Source organism: Nycticebus coucang, chromosome 1 (genome assembly GCF_027406575.1).
Source record: "Nycticebus coucang isolate mNycCou1 chromosome 1, mNycCou1.pri, whole genome shotgun sequence".
NCBI classification, from domain to species: domain Eukaryota; kingdom Metazoa; phylum Chordata; class Mammalia; order Primates; family Lorisidae; genus Nycticebus; species Nycticebus coucang.
In genome coordinates this window covers 46,644,897-46,664,559 of record NC_069780.1, presented here as the reverse complement: position 1 = coordinate 46,664,559, position 19,663 = coordinate 46,644,897, and the positions used below count along the sequence as shown (strand labels likewise).

The window sequence follows — 19,663 nt, the reverse complement described above, 5'->3', positions numbered from 1 at the left end:
AAAGCCACAAGCTATTAAACAGTAAGTTATTCACAGCGAAAAAGAGAATTGATCCGCTGATTTTAAAGAAATCATATAAAACACAACACAAAAAGATGGAAAAGTCAAGAGACATAAAGTGGAGTCTAGGATTGATCCAATGTCTCTTGTAGACTTTTGTTCCACAAATGAGTAACAAATTGACAAATAAAGTTAATTCACCACCAATAGATCCTTGAAAGATCAAATATATAACAAAGCAAATGTATATAAAGCCAAACCATACCAATTATATAAAATAATAAGGATTGCATATTTGGCATTACAGTGGACCGAATATTTGTGTCCTCCCCAACATTTGATGTTGAAATGCTAACAACCAATGTGATGGTATCAGGAGGATGGGACCTTGGGAAGATGATAAGGTTATGAAGGTAGAGCCCTGATGAATAGCACTGGTGTCTTCATAAGGGGCTGAAGAGACCAGAGTTCTTTCATTCTGCCATATGAGGCTAGGCAGTCTGCAGACAAGAAAGCAGCCCTCACCAGAACCCAACCATGCTAGCACCCTGATACCAGTCTCCCAGTTCTACAGACTGTGAGAAGTAAATTTCTATTGTATATAAACCATGTAATCTATGGTATTTTGCAATAGCAGCCCCAACTAACCAACACCAGCATTACTTTTACACTGCTGGTGGGACTGCAAACTAGTACAACCTTTCTGGAAGGAAGTATGGAGAAACCTCAAAGCACTCAAGCTAGACCTCCCATTTGATCCTGCAATCCCATTACTGGGCATCTACCCAGAAGGAGAAAAATCCTTTTATCATAAGGACACTTGTACTAGACTGTTTAGTGCAGCTCAATTTACAATCACCAAAATGTGGAAACAGCCTAAATGCCCACCAACCCAGGAATGAATTAACAAGCTGTGGTAGATGTATACCATGGAATACTATTCAGCCATTAAAAAAAATGGAGACTTTACATCCTTCGTATTAACTGGATGGAAGTGGAAGACATTATTCTTAGTAAAGCATCACAAGAATGGAGAAGCATGAATCCTATGTACTCAATTTTGATATGAGGACAATTAATGACAATTAAGGTTATGGGGGAGGAGGAAAAGCAGAAAGAGGGATGGAGGGAGGGGGGTGAGGCCTTGGTGTGTGTCACATTTTATGGGGGCAAGACATGATTGCAAGAGGGACTTTACCTAACAATTGCAATCACTGTAACCTGACTTACTGTACCCTCAATGAATCCCCAACAATAAAAAAAAAAAGAAATCAAGATAGAAATACAGTACAGCTACACACTGCCATGTAAGACAGCAGGAGCATGCTACAGGACATATATGATTCAGTAGGAAGGAAACATATGGTAATGCAGTACAGCTACACACTGCCATGTAAGATGGGAGTATTGTAAGGATATTCACTAAAAGGATAGGAATAGACCTTATATCTTCTAAAATAATATAGTGGAAATGATCAATCTAAAACATGCAAGAAAAATATGAGAAAAAACTTAAGAAACCAATGGGATAAAAGCAATGAACAAAATACATGCTAGTAATATATTTAAGCATGTAAATAGTCACAGTATAGAGATCCAGAAGTTGCCATCTTAAAAAAATGTACTCTTTGGACCACAAGCTTAGATTTAAAAAATACAGTTGTATCCTGTTTACAAGAGTCACTCATACATTAGGTCACAAGCAAAAAGGTGGATATATGATGTAAATACTAATTGAAAAAACTTTCATTAGTTATATTACAATCACATTAATTTTAAGGTAAAAACAGTTACTACAGATAAGAAATCACTTCAAAATGATAAGAGTGTCCCTTTCTCTCTGCATCCACCCCAGCATCTGTGGCTTTAAGACTTTCTGGCATGAGCCATTTTCACTGGGGTTAGGTGATACCTCATTGTGGTTTTGATTTGCATTTTACCAATCATTAGGGACTTATAGGATTTTTTTTTTCCATGTGTTTGTTGATCTACAAACTAGTGCAACCTCTATGGAAACTTCAGAAACAAATGGGATAAAAGCAATGGAGATTCCTCAAAGAACTTAAAGTAGTCCTACCATTTGATCCTGCAATCTCACTACTAGGTATTTACCCAAAGGAAAAAAGGACATTTTATAAAAAAAGACTCTTGCACTTAAATCTTTATAGCAGCACAATTCACAATTGCAAAACATGTGGAAACTACCCAAGTGCCCAGCAATTCATGAATGGATCAGTGAAATATGATATATATGAATACTATTCAGCCATAAAAAAGATGGTGATCTAGAATCTCTGATAATTACCTGGGCAGAATTGGAGACCATTCTCCTGAGGGAAGTATCACAAGAGTGGAAAAACAAACACCACATGTACTCAGGACTAAATTGGAAGTAGTTGATCATATGAAAGCAAAACTCTGAAATTCAAGGGGCTGGGGCAAAGGTTGAGGATGGGTAAATTCACACACAATGGGTTCATTGCACACTTTCTGGATGAGATGCACAAATACAACTTTGACGTAAACTATACAAAAGCAAACTATGTAACTGAAATATTCTGAAATTCTAAAAAATGTTAATTTTTAATTATCATTTTTTGATAATGATAAAATGATAAATATTCTAAAAAATGATAAAAGATCCTATTTTTCAATATCATAATAGTTTTAAGTTTGTACACACTCATGTAACTAGTGAGAGTCTCAAAATTTGTAAGATAATATGATAGAACTACCAGAACACACTAAAAATTGGAGTGTAAAATGATTTAACCTTGTAGAGATATTTAGCTGTTCATAGAAAAGTTATAGATGCAGTCCCACTGTGAATGTACATTCATTAGTGAATTACCCTCACCTGTGTTCAAGTCTACATATACAAGATTATTCAGAGCATTATTATTTGTAAGACTGAATAATTGGAACAAACTTACCTATTTGTCACTGAAAAATGTACAAAGTATACACGTAAATTGTGGTATATGTCCATTGAAAGTACTACTACACAGCATTAAAAATTGGTGGGTAGGAGCTCACAAAATGAAAGGGAGGACTAAAAGCTTATAAAGGTAATGGTGAGCAGTAACTATATCTGAAAAGAACACACCGGAAGTACTTACAGAATGTCTGTATGTTCTATTTTACATACTGTTAAAGGTGAAGTAACACTTGCCTTTAGGGTCCCATCCATACATAGGTGATAAAAAGTATGGAGGAAGGCAAGGGAATGCTAGGTAGCGCATCTAGGAGAATGGCCATTCCTGAACAGATGGGAGACTGCTGCCATGGGAGTGGGGGCCCGTCAATAGTGGTGCCTACAATGAGATTGTGTAATTTCCTAAGCTATCTGGGGGAGATAGCTATGTCTGTCTGAGTACACATACTGTTTTATAGATCTGCAAAAAATTATAATTTTGAATACTAAGAAGACAGAGCTACAACTCGTTAATGTAATGGGAAACATATATTAATACATACACTACCTAAATCCAAAAGAGTGTTATAGCAATATTTTTAAAGGTATATTTGAAAAAAAAAATCTCATTGCAAGTTCACTTAAATCTGTACAGAACTTTTTATTGATGTGCTCAGTAGAATCTTGCCAGCTATTTGAATGGAACAGTGTTAACTAATTTATTTCACAATTCAATCCAGACTAAGAAGATGGTGATATGATCAAGCTTCCAATATTAAAGATAGCTAAGGATGAGCTATGCTCCAGGCCATGAGTCAAAAAAGATGACTAAGGAATTTGGACATGGTTTCTCTTCCTTTGGAGATACTTCTTTTCCTTAAGATGGTTTTTATTGTTTTTATAATAAAAAAATGCCTCATTTTAAAAAAGGAATCTAGAATTTATAAAAGAACATTCTCTAGGGAAATAGATTGGGTAATAGAAATGAAAATACATAAATTGCAGTTGAGCTCTAGTTTTTAAACTTACTTTCAAGTCTGTAAAGAAATTAGTTCACTGTTTTCATTCATATCCGGTTTCCCCGAAAATAAGACATCCTCCGAAAATAAGACCTACTCACAGGAAAGATAAGACGTCCCCTGAAAATAAGACCTCGCACATCTTTGGGAGCACACCTTAAAATAAGACACTGTCTTATTTTCGGGGAAACAGGGTAGTAATCCCTCTGAGACAGTAAACAGTTGGCACTATGTACATGAGAGATTCTCAGACTTTCTTGTTATCTCAGTAAAGGGATAGTACTTGCTATTCCTTAATGTCGCAATGAATTTTTATGGCACTTCTGGGCTACAAGGAATTACCTAATAGTTCAATTTGAGTAGTTAGCTCTCAGCAGCCATTCCAAGTCCAGCTTTGCAATGATGCAATAGCCTAGAGAAAAACGTAGCAGACTCTGATGTGAAACTTTGAACTGCCTTGAGCTAGTAGTTTTCGGTAACCAGCAGATGTTGATTATTGCTATTTCCCCTGAAAATTTAAAATACCTCATAGCATCCCTGTGAATTTACTGCAGCATCCTGCAGACCTTGATAAATCGTGTCCCTCCTCCAATACACCCCTTACTAAGGAGGGCTCTCTCTGCATTCACTCATTGACTGGCATTTTTGGTGGTCTCTTTTCATTGCAGGAGAAGCCATACAAGTGCTCAGAGTGCAGCAAAGCTTTCAGCCAGAAGCGTGGGCTGGATGAGCACAAGAGGACGCACACTGGAGAAAAGCCCTTTCAGTGTGATGTGAGTTTGGATTCTCTTTCCTTTCTCAATAACAGGAGAGGTGTGTCTGTGTATGTTTATGTGTGTGTGTATATGGTGATGGTCTGGGCCTGGTAATGTCTTGTCAATAGCTTTTGATTGCATGATCCATATAACCACATTTTAGGCATCTTACTCATCTTGGTTTAATGACAGCAAATAGACTCTGATTTTTTATAAGACATAATGCACCCTGTATTGATGCCATTGAGTTGTTCTTCCAAGGTATAAATGTGTGATCCTTTTTGTTCTTTTTATCTTCTGCAACAGTCACCTTAGAATGCATGAAGCTTTAAAGCAGCTTTTATACGTCCGCCCAAATTTTTGACAGGTTAATGCCAGTTAAAGCAGACATTTGGCTAGTCAGGGTATTTACTTTGTTAAAGCCAAACCCTGAATTTCCAAAATACATGTGGACTCCTTCTTTGATAAATAGTGCTGTTGCTGTTTAGTTTTTCTGCATGTGACACTTGAATTGAAATGGAATTATTCGACATAGCTGATTACTTTATTCATGAAAGGAAAAATACTACTACTGTTGTCAGTAAAATTAATCTTAGCAGTGATCAATTTAGTGAAAAAAATGAGTTTCTCAGCCAACACTGTTCTTTTGTGTGAGATTGGCAATTAACAGAGTTGACACAGATGCTAGGGAGTCGGCGTAAAAAGAAACGTTAAAGTTGTAATGTGTGAAATTACACGGATAGAATTCTACTTAAGGAAACTCAAGAACTTAGTTCTATCACCATCAGCATGTCCCAGTGGATAGAGCCTGGGGCAGTCAATCCATATGAAAGGGAACTTACAGATGCAAGATGTTTTCCTTGTCCTTCCATGAAACTTCCCTGGTAAGGTTAATGCAACAATGTACTCCCAGTGGGCCTCCTCTAAAAACACCGTTATCAGCAGTGAACTTCTCGAAGGAAAGAACTACTTGTAGAGGAAGAAATGTACATAAGTAAAGCTGTGCAGTGAGCAGAATCAGCCTCCCTAGTGCAATAATTTCAGTTGGTTTAATTTATTGCTGCTTTTATTGGGAACATTTTCATTAAGACAAAACCTACGTAGATAATTTAATTGTGCAAGTTGTATAAATAACTGGTGTTTAACAGACATTAAATATTAGTTCTGCATGGTCATCTTCCTACCATCATGCCCAACCCATCTTTCATTTATGCTGAATGTTTTTGTTGAATATTTCTGCAGGTAAATTGAATCATTATGTTATTTTTTACGACTATAAGGTTATAAGCATGGCAATTTTTTTGTCTGCTTCTAACCCATTGGCTTCTATGATATATGTTCAAACCTCTCCCATCTTCATTTGCAACCTGTCCTGATCTGTTGAGTAGAGATCCAATTTTCTAAGTGCCTCTTAAACTTCCCTGAAATGCACCCTGCTCATTAGAGAACTGTCTGTTTTGGCTGCAAAATCTTGTCCTCCCAGTCTACTCATTGTGGGTAGAAGTCATCCTCCTCCCGCCTCACCAACTTTCTCCCACTTAAAGAGCTCTCAGATCCATTGCTTCCTCTCAGTTTTCATTCCCACTAGCAGCACACAGCCCGGACCGTCGCTGCTTTTTATTACATCCACCTTGTCATCCTGCCAAGGAAATGTGTTTATTTTTTTTTAATTGAGGTAAAATGCACATAACGTCAAAATTAATCATTTTAAAGTGAACAGTTTAGTGACTGTACATTGACAGTGTTGTGTAACTGCTACCGCTGTCTGGCTCCAAAACATTTTCATCACCCCCAAATATAACTCCAACCCATTAAACAGTCACCTTGTCCTCCGCATGCTGGCAACTGCCACTCTGCTTTCATGTCTGTAGATTTACCTATTCTGGCTATTTCGTGTAGATGAATCCTATAATACGTGACCGTTGATGACTAGTTGCTTTCATTTAGCATAATGCTTTCAAGGTTCACGCACATCAGCATGTGTGTGCAGGTCGTTCCATTGCATCATGTGTCACAGTTTTTTTCATCCATGCACTGATCGATGGACACTTGGGTGGTTTCTGTCCCTTGGCTGTTATGAATAGTGCTTGGTGAACGTGCGTATACAAGTATTTGTTTGAGTTCATGTTTTTAGTTCTTTAGCGTTTATACCTCAGAGTGGAATTGCTGAGCCAAATAGTGATTTTGTGTTTGCCTTCTTAGGGAACTGCCTATTGTTTTCCACAGGAACTGCACGATTTTACATTTCTACCAGCAGTGCATGAGGATTGCAGTTTCTTTCCAGCTTTGCCAACATTTACTGTTTTCTCTTTTTTTAAACGTAGCCATCATAGTGGATGTGAAGTACCTCATTGTAGTTTTGATTCACATTCCTCTAAGAACACTGATGCTGAGTGTCTTTCCATGTGTTTTTTGGCCATTTGTATGTCTTCTCTGAAAAAATGTCTATTCAAGTATTTTGCCCTTTTAAAAATTGTGTTGTCTGTCTTTTTGTTATGAGTTTTTTATATATATATTTTGAGTAGTAGACCCTTACCAGATATGTGATATCCAAATATCTTTTCCTATTCTGTAGGTTTTCTTTTCATTTTCTTGATAATTTCCTTTGATGCATGAAAGTTTTAATGTCATTGAAGTCCATTTTATCTTTTTTTTTTTTTTAATCTGATCATGCTTTTAGTGTTACATCTAAGACTACACTGCCAAATTCAAGGTCATGAAGATTTTTCCTTTTGTTTTTTTTTCCTAAGAGTTTTATGGTTTTAGCTCTTATCTTTAGGTCTTTGATCCATTTAGAGTAGGGGGAGCCATTCTTTTGTATTCTTTTTCATTCTCTTCTTTTTTTTTTTTTTTATTGTTGGGGATTCACTTATTCAACAATAAGCCAGGTTACACTGATTGCATTTGTTAGGTAAAGTCCCTCTTGCAATCATGTCGTGCCCCCAGAAGGTGTGGCACACACCAAGGCCCCACCCCCCACCCTCCTTCCCTCTCTCTGCTTTTCCTCCCCCCGCCATGACCTTAATTGTCGTTAATTGTCCTCATATCAAAATTGAGTACATAGGATTCATGTTTCTCCATACTTGTGATGCTTTACTAAGAATAATGTCTTCCACTTCCATCCAGTTTAATACGAAGGATGTAAAGTCTCCATTTTTTTTAATAGCTGAATAGTATTCCACGGTATACATATACCACAGCTTGTTAATCCATTCCTGGGTTGGTGGGCATTTAGGCTGTTTCCACATTTTGGCAATTGTAAATTGAGCTGCAATAAACAGTCTAGTACAAGTGTCCTTATGATAAAAGGATTTATTTCCTTCTGGGTAGATGCCCAGTAATGGGATTGCAGGATCGAATGGGAGGTCTAGCTTGAGTGCTTTGAGGTTTCTCCATACTTCCTTCCAGAAAGGTTGTACTAGTTTGCAGTCCCACCAGCAGTGTAAAAGTGTTCCCTTCTCTCCACATCCATGCCAGCATCTGCAGTTTTGAGATTTTGTGATGTGGGCCATTCTCACTGGGGTTAGATGGTATCTCAGGGTGGTTTTGATTTGCATTTCTCTAATAGATAGGGATGATGAACATTTTTTCATATGTTTGTTAGCCATTCGTCTGTCTTCTTTGGAGAAGGTTCTATTCATGCCTCTTGCCCATTGATATATGGGATTGTTGGCTTTTTTCATGTGGATTAATTTGAGTTCTCTATAGATCCTAGTTATCAAGCTTTTGTCTGATTCAAAGTATGCAAATATCCTTTCCCATTGTGTGGGTTGTCTCTTTGCTTTGGTTGTTGTCTCCTTGGCTGTACAGAAGCTTTTCAGTTTAATGAAGTCCCATTTGTTTATTTTTTTTGTTGTTGCAATTGCCATGGCAGTCTTCTTCATTAAGTCTTTCCCTAGGCCAATATCTTCCAGTGTTTTTCCAATGCTTTCTTTGAGGATTTTTATTGTTTCATGCCTTAAATTTAAGTACTTTATCCATCTTGAATCAATTTTTGTGAGTGGGGAAAGGTGTGGGTCCAGTTTCAGTCTTTTACATGTGGATATCCAGTTCTCCCAACACCATTTATTGAATAGGGAGTCTTTTCCCCAAGGTATGTTCTTGTTTGGTTTATTGAAGATGAGATGGTTAAAGATGTTAGTTTCATTTCTTGGTTTTCAATTCGATTCCAAGTGTCTATGTCTCTATTTTTGTGCCAGTACCATGCTGTCTTGAGCACTATGGCTTTGTAGTACAGACTAAAATCTGGTATGCTGATGCCCCCAGCTTTATTTTTATTACTAAGAACTGCCTTAGCTATATGGGTTTTTTTCTGGTTCCATACAAAACGCAGAATCATTTTTTCCAAATCTTGAAAGTACGATGTTGGTATTTTGATAGGAATGGCATTGAATAGGTAGATTGCTTTGGGAAGTATAGACATTTTAACAATGTTGATTCTGCCCATCCATGAGCATGGTGTGTTCTTCCATTTGTTAAAATCCTCTGCTATTTCCTTTCTGAGGATTTCATAATTTTCTTTATAGAGGTCCTTCACCTTCTTCATTAGGTATATTCCTAGGTATTTCATTTTCTTTGAAACTATGGTGAAGGGAGTTGTGTCCTTAATTAGCTTCTCATCTTGACTGTTATTGGTGTATACAAAAGCTACTGACTTGTGGACATTGATTTTATATCCTGAAACATTACTGTATTTTTTGATGACTTCTAGGATTCTTGTGATCAATTGAGTCTTTGGGATTCTCTAAGTATAAGATCATGTTATCAATAAAGAGGGAGAGTTTGATATCCTCTGCTCCCATTTGGATTCCCTTTATTTCCTTGTCTTGCCTAATTGTATTGGCTAAAACTTCTAGCACTATGTTGAATAGTAAAGGTGACAGAAGACAACCTTGTCTGGTTCCAGTTGTTGAGGAAGCTCCCTTTCTGATTTTCTGATTTGTTTTTAATCAAGGTAGGGAATTGCATTGTTATCAAATGACTTTTCTGCATCAATTGAGATGGCTTTGTGTTTTTTCTATTGTTTTACTGATCCTTTTAATGCTTTTAGTCTTTTGGTTATTTTGTTTGAGGATTTTTGCATTGAGATTTATAAAAGATATTGGTCTGTAGCTTGCTTTCTTTGTAATATCTTTGTCTGGTTTTGGTATCAAGGGGAATGCTATCCTTACAGAATGAGTTTGAAAGTATTCCCTCCTTACTTATATTTTTTAGGAGAGTTAGAGAAGGATTGGTGTTCAGCTTCTTTAAAGAATTCATCAGTGAAGCCATTTGATCCTGAATTTTGCTTTGTTGGGATTTCTTTTATTTAATTCATTGTCTTTGTTTGCTATAGGTCTGTTGAGGTTTTTTTATTTCTTCTTGAAGCAGTTTTGGTAGTTTGTGAGTTTCTAGGAATTTGTTCATTTCATCTAGGTTATCTAATTCATTGGCATACAATTGTTCTCATATAGACACACACATACAAACAGTTCTTAATAATTTTGTTCAAATGCCACTTCTCTCATCAACATGACTTTAACCCCAAGGGCCCATCATCCTATGCCTTGCAACTTCCCCAGCATGCCTACGTATTTAACTTTAAGTGCTTATAGCTAATGTCCAGATGGTGGTGACTGAAATCTGTTTACTGCCCAGATCTCTCTTCTGATCTTTTAGGTAGACATCTTGACCTGCCCATAGGACACACTCCCTTATTCCAAACTGAAATAATGGTCTCTCCAGCCTTCTGAATCTTTTACCATGACCTCTTCAGTTCTCTATCTCTCAGAAAACTCTACCCATCTCCAGATAACCCAGACATCGTGTCTGAGCCTCATATTAGACATCTCCTTTTCTCCAAACCATGAATTATAGCCATCATGTAGTTAAACTCCTATTGAGGGAAAAACACAGAAACTCATGGTTTGCATATATCATCTCTGTTCTTCACCATAACACAGGATTATATAGGTATTGTTATAGTATTTCACTGTATTTGGAACAATTCAGGTTCATGGAAGTTGAGTTACCCACTTGTTGTCCACAGCTTATAACTGGCCCAAGTCAGAATTCTGGAGTTCAAACCCAGATCTTTTTAAGTGCATAATCACACAGCTTCCATTCTGTCCCATTCCTGCCTTTTCTTATTTCTCAAACCTATCACTATCTCTGAATTCCTGTTGTTGCCTTCACTCGTCTTGTTCTTTTATGTACGACATCCAATTCAGCAGCAAATCAGATTAGCTCTACTTTAAACTAAGTTGAGAGTGTGAATGCTTCTCACACTGCTGGGCTTCTCTCTCTCTTAGGACACTGTGGTAGCTTTGTAACTGATCTCTCTCCTTCTATCTTTACACTATAGAGTCTTTCCTAAACCTGCCACCCAGAGAAATCTTTCTAGACCCTGAGTCAGATTATATATACATAGATACATAGCTTTTATGCACACACACACACATACACAAAATGTGTATAAACCCTGTAATTGCTGTACAGTACATTTAGAGTAAAAATGAAAATCTTACCATGATCGGAAAGGCCCTATGTGATCTGCAGCTCCCACCCTCCTACCCCAACCTGTCTGCGTTCATCACCACCCTCCACCTCACTCTGGTCTTATGGCTTCCATACTTTTGGTTTTTTAGATCCATACACCTGCGTCTTTGCAGTTGTTCTTTCCTCAGCCTAAACCACATTTCCCTTCTCCATTACTTTCTTTACCCATATTATTATTCTTCTTGGCACTTAAATATTTATTTATTATCTATTATAAGCTCCATGACAATAGGATTTTGTCTTTATGATTCATTGTTGCATCCTAATGCCTAGAATGGTGTCTGACATATAAGGAGCATTCAATGAATATTTTGAATTAATTAATTAATAACTGCTGTCTTAGCTCACGTCCATACAAATTTCTCTCTTGGAGTGGAACAGTAGTTCTGGCCTTTCTTGCTGCAATTTCATTCTCTCTAGCTTGTTGACTAAATGATACTTTAGTCTCTATTTAGAATCCATTGATGAATTACTGCCGCTTACAGAATATGCTTCTACTTTCTTATTACAATGACAAGAATCCCCAAGGTTTGTTTCCAGCCTTGAACTCTATGTTCTTTTTAATGTATTTCCCTAATGATGTCTAATCTTCAACTTTGGGGAACTGTTTTCACCTCCCCCAGTGGATGCATGTTCGTCACACCCTCAGTACCTCTGAGTATCCTCTTCCCTATCCCTGGAATATTATTCCCCATTTTAGGACATGATGAAGGCCTGTGTATCATCCAGATCGAGGTCTTACTCCACTTCTTCCCTAAAGTCTTCTCTCTTCTCCGCAGGCTGCTGTTTGTACTCTCCTCTGTGCCTCTCCTAGCACAGAGTTCGTGGTATTTCACGTTACTCCTTACACTGTGGACTTCCCAAGGGCAGTACAGAGTGTTCTTTGACATTTTGTTTCTAACCAAAGTGATAGGCACATTTTATGTGATAAGTATTTGTTAACTGAAGATGTGTGGACGGAATGTCTAATTCCTATCTCTGAAGGTACTTCTGTTAAATTGCTTGTTTCATTTCATTTTAAAACCAAATCAGCTTGCCTTCAGGCTATAGCAAGAATAAATGTTTTTCCATTTTTCCACATGTGAATTAATACTCAATTGGAATAGGGTGAAGGATTGGATAAGAATTGCAGGTGGAAAGAAAGAAAAGGAAGCATCCCAGTTGCACTGTTTGAGCTCTTTCTTCCCTATTTTTAAAATAGCTATAAATGTTCTTGCATTTGGCTGATTTATACAGATCATCATTTGGAATCTTTTTAATGACTGCATTTAAGTTCATGAACACACAGCTTTGACTGTCAGGTAGTCGGTTTTACAACCGTGACATCAGTATTCTCTGCTGACATTTAATCCTTTACCCTGGCTCTCATTCAACAATCCGATGGATGGTTCCCATCCCCTCTCCTCTGTGGAGCTCCTAGGACTTCCTTAATTTAGAGCCATTATCAGTGATTTCAGCATCTTGCTCAGCTTCCTTTCCATTTTCTCCAGCTTGCCATCACTATAATTTTCCCATAGTGACTGTGTAAATGGACTTGTACTTTGTATCCCTTCCACCACACTGGTGAGCTAAACTGTTTGAGAACCTTCTTTATATTTTCAAAGTGGTTTTTATTTTTTAAACTGGTGTCAGCCAGGCAAATGGAAAACGTGCAGTCAGCTCACATATCTCTGTTAGAAGTAAGATCCTTTATTAAGAGTTGGCCCTTGGGAGGTAGTATAGACTGTGAACCCAGACAGTCTAGGTTTAGATCTTGAGACTGTCTTCTTAGATTTTGAACTTGAGAAACCTGGTTAACCTTTTGTTTCTCCATTTTCTTCTGTGAAATAGAGATAATAATAACACTAATACCTATTTTTAAAAGGTGGTTGTGAGGATTAAACAAGTTGATATTCAGAAATTACTAGGAATGGTTCCTGGCTCCTAATTAAAACAGTATGTTAGTTCTCAAGCCTAGACCCCGTGCCGAATGCTGGGATGGAACAGTGGACAAAATGCCATGTCCGAGCCCTCGTAGAACTCGTGTTCTGGTGGTGCATAACATTAGTCAAATAAACATGAATAAACATCTGATTACAATTTGTGATAAATATAAGAAAGGGAAGAAAAAAGAAGCCATGAGGCTATGAATGAGTAGTTAGGGAAGCATTTTTTTTGAAAGTGCCTCTAAGTAGCCTAAAAGATGAGAAGAGTCCTCATGGGAAAAGAGCATTTCAGGAAGAGGAATAGCATAGACTGAGGCTGCAGTGGAAATGGGGGCAGGGGAAGGAGAAGGCAGGTGCAGCGGGAGCTTGGGGAGGCAGAGGTGCAAGGTGAAATCAGAGAGAGATTGTACCTTGCAGTGACATTAAGTAATGTATCTTGAATCTAATTTCATTAGGAACCCATTGAAGAATTTGATATCAATTGTTCATTTTGACATTGGATTTGGAGAAGGAGTCAGAGAAATATATGAGCGATAAGTCTTAAATCTATCTTATTTGTGATCAAGAATTTTAATATACTTATGAAAACAATTACCATTTCTTTGACTTGAAAATGCTCTTTATAGATACCTTCTTTAATTTCTCTGGAAGTATTCCACCGACTTTGGAGTATTATTTATATTGCCATAGAGATTTAATTTATTTACTGGTGTATCCATCTATCTACCAACGATTATTTCTTCCTTTAATTCAGCAAATTTGTGGAGTGACTACTCTTGCCCTCATGTTCATTAGGCTAGTAAGCAACAGACAAAAGAATCACACAATAATGAATTACACATGAGGAAAGTGTTGTGCAGGAAAAGTAAAAGCTGCTATAAGAGTATTTAACAGAGGATATCAATTGGCAGACCGCTGACACAGGCTTCCTGAGGTGTGAGCAGAAGGAAGCCGGGTGAAGAGAAGTGAGCAGGTGCTGAGGCAGGAAGACAGCGGTGTGCTCCGGAGCCTGCACGAGGCTGTTGAGTTTGGCTGGAAATTTTTGATCACCCTTCAAGCAGTCAGGAACCAGGGAAGAATTTTTAGGTGACAGTGTGACATTTGTGTTTTCAAGAATGCTTCAAACTGTTGTGTAGAGCATGGACTAGAGTGGATGAGGATTAACACAGGGAGATTCAGGTAGCGTGGAGCAACAGGTCACATGTGGCATGTGTGAATGTGTCCCCCATCTTACAGGGTGTTTGCACCCATGCTACTGTGCAGTATGTAAGTAGCATAACAACTTCCATTTGTCAGAACAATGAAACATCTCCTAGAATTCCAAACATTTCCTGCAGGGAAAGAAGGTTGTACCACCCCTATCTGAGAATGACTGACGTGGGCTATGGCAGCAATCCCGGCTTTCGTTTTCTGAGTGAGAAGGTGCACATCCCAGGAAGCATACATGACATCCACTGGGATCTGGGAAGGAAAGATTACAACTTTGATTCCTCTGTGCGTTGTATTTTAAAAATAAGAACACGGTTAACTTCAGTATTGTTAAATAGAGGGCTTGACTTTGGTGACCTCACTGGGCTCTTCTGAGGTCAGTGCTGAGTGTGGTCAGAGGGAAGAGTGGCAATTCCTGGTGATGCTGGTTGGCTTTTAGTCCCCTGTTTGTTTCAGTACATGTCAGGATTGCAGTTTCTGCATTCTTGGTTAATGAAGATGTGGATTCTATTACCTATTTTTAATTAAAGTAATCCTTACAAAATAAGTGGCCGGAAACCATACATCAATGTTTTCCTGTACAGAAACCATAAATCAAAAATAATATTAATAATACAACAAAGGGTAACAAAAAGAAAGCAGCAGAGTTAATACTACTACCCTGTTTTCCCGAAAATAAGACAGTGTCTTATTTTAAGGTGTGCTCCCAAAGATGCGCTAGGTGTTATCTTTCCTGTAAGTAGGTCTTATTTTCGGAGGATGTCTTATTTTTGGGGAAACAGGGTAGTTACCAACAATTTGAGATAAAATATAGTGACATCATCATACATAGTAAGAAGTAAGCCCCCAAATTGAAATTATCAAGGGGACATCTGAAATGGGTATTTGCCTATACTTTTTGTTAAAGATGACTCTGACCCTAAATCTATATCCTATATTAAAAAATGCCTAGTGAAAATATGCCCTAATTACTCTTTTAACATTAAAAATACAGTAGTTTTATCTATTTTTAAAATGTAATGTATAAATACAGGAGAGTATGGATATATTTTATTTAAAAATACTGACAATACAGATGCATGCTAAAACATTTTCTTTTTAGTAAATATGTACTAATCCCAAGCAGTTAATGACTTTCACTCAGGTGGTAGCAATGGAAATGGAGATGACTAAATGTCTTCAAGAAATGTGTATGAGAAAGAAATACTAGAACTTTGCAATTGATTGGAAGAGATGGACGTGAAGGAGAGAGACCTTGGGTCAAGGCTGACGGCCAGGTTTGCAGCAAGACCCAGATGGATGGTGGAACCATTTTTTCTTTTTTTTTTTTGAAAATTAGATTTGGGAGTTGAAGATCCTGTGTTAGGATCACTTTCAGACATATTGTGTTTGGAGTACCAGTGAGCTACCCGAGGGGGCAGGTAAATATTCCACTGTAGAGATCAGAAAAAAGAACTGGATTAGAGGTATTATTTGCTAGTGATCTCTATAAATGATAACAAAATGCATGAATATGATTCACATCACCTGGGGAGATTGATACAAAGTGAATGGAGAAGAGGGCTAAGGATCAGGCACTGAGCTAAACTTCAAGGTCAGGATGGAGAGCAGGTCATTATGGAAATCCCAATGGAAAAGGAAGCGGGATATGGCTAAGTATGTCAAATGATGCTGAGAATTCGTATTGAATGGGAGCTCAAGGGGACCCATTGGATTTAGCAGTGTGGAGGCTATAGGTAACCTTTAGAGAGCTATTTGGAGAGTTAAAATATGAAAGGTAGAAGTCTGGTGTGGGCAGGCTTGTTGCTGAATGAGAGGTGAGCATCTAGAACTATTACTCAGTTAAACCATATTTTTTCATTCCAAAATAATATTTTCTTTCTGATAATAAAAGTTTACATTTTAATTTCTGAAGAATGAGGAAATAATAGAAACCAAAAAGACCCCCAGTTTCCCAGTTGATGTCAATTAATATTAATCTATTAACATTTCTCTCATATATTTATTTGTTCATATACTGTTAAACTTTTTATTTCAATATTGTAAACTGAATCGCATTGATCTTATTATTCTTCTCCCCTTTATATTTTTATCTTGCCTTTAAATATTTTTAAAAATGTGATCTTTTTTAACAGCTGAAAAATATTTCTGTATGTGAATATATCAAAATGAATATTCCCACTAACTTTGGGCAAGTAAATCAGTTGTAACATTTTACTTCTATGAAGAACTCTGTGCAAGCATCCTGCACATAAATTGTTGACAAGAAGATCCTCAGACAGGTGGTACACTGGGTTCTTCAAAGGCTGTCTGCCTCTCTCTGCCCCGGATGCTTTTGAGGGATTTCTACTTGGTACCAGTTACACTTTATCAACATCACATTTATGTACATTCTGACCTTCCTTTAAAAGTTGTGTTTGTGTGTCTGTGTGTGATTTTTTGGTATATGTATTCCTTAAATATGTTAATCTGTTTGCATTTTTCTTCCTACATGAATTTCAGAGTCTAATCTGTTAATAAGGATATTTAATTCTCTTATGTCAGTATCATAATTCATATATTTTTATAGTCTGTTATCATATTTTGTGCTATTTCTAATTTCCCGAGTCTTTCTTTTTTTCCTCTGATTTTTTACTATATGGACTCAGATTTGTTTTTCAGTTGCTTTAAAGGTATTTAGTCTGTTTTTAAATTATGATTACAAAGCATATACTTACAAACTATTCCAAAAGAAAAATGTCATTTTCTGAAACTAAGTGGATGCATTGTGTTCGTTTTGGGGAATTATCTCATTTGCTTACAAAATCACTTGGATATTCCAGGGGACTGCCACTCTTCAAAATAACTGTTTTCTCTCTATTCCACCTCTGGTGCTTTTGGCTCCCTCTGTTAACATTACTTTATTTCTTACAAACTGTTTGATCTTGATCGTGTATCTTGTTAAAAAAGATGAAAGAGAAAAAAATAGGCACTAACATTTACGTGTCTTCAATACAACACCCATTTATATGGATTATTTAAGCTTAATAATCCTGTAAGGAAACTATCATTATTATTTCCTGTTTTATAGGTTAGAGAACTAAAGTTGAAAGGGATACTTTGTTCATTTAAACTTTCCTAGTGAGTGTTAGAATCAGAATTCAAACCCAAGTTCATTCAACAAATACTTCTTTGGTGCTTACTCCGTGGATTGTCTTAGCCCTTAGAACACATAAGTAGCTGCCTCCACAGACTCTCACAGAGCTGGAAGCCAAGACACACAGTAAACAGCAGAGTAGGTAATTAACTGCAGTGAGTCAGACGGTGACAAATACTGTGTAAAAAGTAAATTTGAGCAAAGTAGAGAGGACCCAGAGAGGATGGCAGGTTTCAGTTTTAAACTGGGAGGTCAAAGCAGACTTCCTTGGTAAGTGGACTAACTTTAAAGCTTATTTTCTTCCTACCACACTGTGCTCCTACTTATGTGTAAATCAAATGCATTATATCTGCTTACTCTCGACCTCCTTGCCAAATTAGGGCCTGTGCCTTTCTGAGTTTTTTTGTTGCTATGAATATATATTCTCTTTCCTTTATAAAGAGAGACAGAGTAAATTTTTCATGTGCTTTCGTATTTTCACAAACCTCACCTCATTTAGAATTGTAGCTTTCCTTACTGTATTTTTACAATTCATTTCCTCTCATTATATTCATTATGTTTTTCATGGTGTTTTCACATTATTTAAGCATGCCCTACTTTAAATGGATGTGCTTTTGAAGAATTACATGCAAATGGAATTGGTGTGAATAACATCAAATTGTGAATTCCATTTCATTGTCTTTTCTCACTTGGATAGTTTATGCCTTACATCTTTCATGTTAATTTAATATTTTAAATTACTGGGCTGTTTGATGTAGGTTGGGCCAGGTGCAGATATGGCACAGCTTGTACGATGTCAACTCGTTACATTCTTTAGCTAAACGAAGTATAGATAACAAAAATAAGAAGTGGAATAGTAGGGTGATAAATTTCAGTTTGCAATGTTTAAGGCAATGTTAACCTTTTACTATAAAAGTGGGACTGAATTGAAACAATCATTGGGGAGAAATGTCTTGTGCCATTTATGCCACATGAAAGAATTTCATCTAGACCATAAAAGATTTTGCTTGAAAGGTTTGATGTCAAATGGCGAATAACTCCATCATGGTAAGAAAGTTACAGTTCCCAGGGAGTGGTTTCTCTAGGAATGTTCAAATCCAGCAGCTGTGGAGAGAGGAGAATGGTTGGGGTGGAGAGGACACGAATTAAATAAATGCAGGTAACGTGTGGGAACAGTAATTAATTTTCTTTGCCCATTACTTTGGGCGTTAAATCCTGTTTATTCCAAGGGCAGTTTTTGTTTTTATGCCTGTTACTACATACTTGATAGGAGAAATTTGAATAATACATACTATTTGAATAAATTTGAATAATAAGTGGGTGTATTTTCAGGTTTTTCCCTGTAATATAGTTGGTATCTTTGGATCTTTTCTAGGTTTGTGACTTGGCTTTTAGCCTGAAGAAAATGCTGATCCGACACAAGATGACTCATAATCCCAATCGTCCCCTGGCAGAATGCCAGTTTTGCCATAAGAAGTTTACAAGGAACGACTACCTCAAAGTGCACATGGACAATATCCACGGGGTAGCTGACAGCTAGTGGGAGCTGCAACGGAACCAAACCATTCAGAAAGGCTTCTAATAGGAATCCCAGATTGTTCTCACCTGATCAGCATAACAGAAGTAGCCAAAGGTAACTTACTGGCTTCATGGTCCTTATTTGCCTACCTTCAGACCCTGCAGATGCATATTCAAAATAAAAAAAAGAAGAAGATGAAGAACAGAAGTGGTACAAATGGAAAAAAACAAACTATTCCATAGCCTTGCAGAATACCATGTGTGGTGTCTTATAAAAATGGAAAAAGGAATCAAGACTCTTGGTCATTTCTCTGTAATGAAGTTTATTAACATACTCCACTAGTAGGCCTTTTATTTTATTGTTACTGTGTGTGTGTGCGTGTGTGTGCGCATGTGTGCATGTGCTTACAAATGCTAATTATTGCAGGTGGTTACTAATGTAAGTAGAAAGAAATCAAGATCTCCCACTATTTCTTTACAAGTAAGGGTAAAAGCAAGAGTTATCAAAGTCCCAAGCATATTTATTTTGGAATAAATACTTGCTATAAAACAGACCATACAACGAACAAGTTAAAAATCAAGAGATTTGAGATCTAAAACATTGCTCATTTTAGAGAATTCTTAGGGAACATTATTTTCACTCATTAGTC

General features: G+C 37.0%; 1 protein-coding gene across 4 annotated transcripts in view; it reads left to right on the top strand.

The window, feature by feature from the left end:
* PRDM5 (PR/SET domain 5) overlaps nt 1-19,366 on the top strand; it is a 243,486-nt gene extending 224,120 nt beyond the window's left edge. For 3 of the 4 annotated variants that reach the window (XM_053573313.1, XM_053573370.1, XM_053573353.1), the window contains 2 exons: nt 4,602-4,706; nt 18,871-19,366. In XM_053573313.1, the coding sequence (XP_053429288.1) occupies nt 4,602-4,706; nt 18,871-19,035 (270 nt within the window). In that variant the 3' untranslated portion in view covers nt 19,036-19,366. The remainder of the gene's footprint in view (nt 1-4,601; nt 4,707-18,870) is intronic. The other variant, XM_053573458.1, reaches the window with a different exon arrangement.
* The last annotated feature ends 297 nt before the right edge of the window (nt 19,367-19,663 follow it).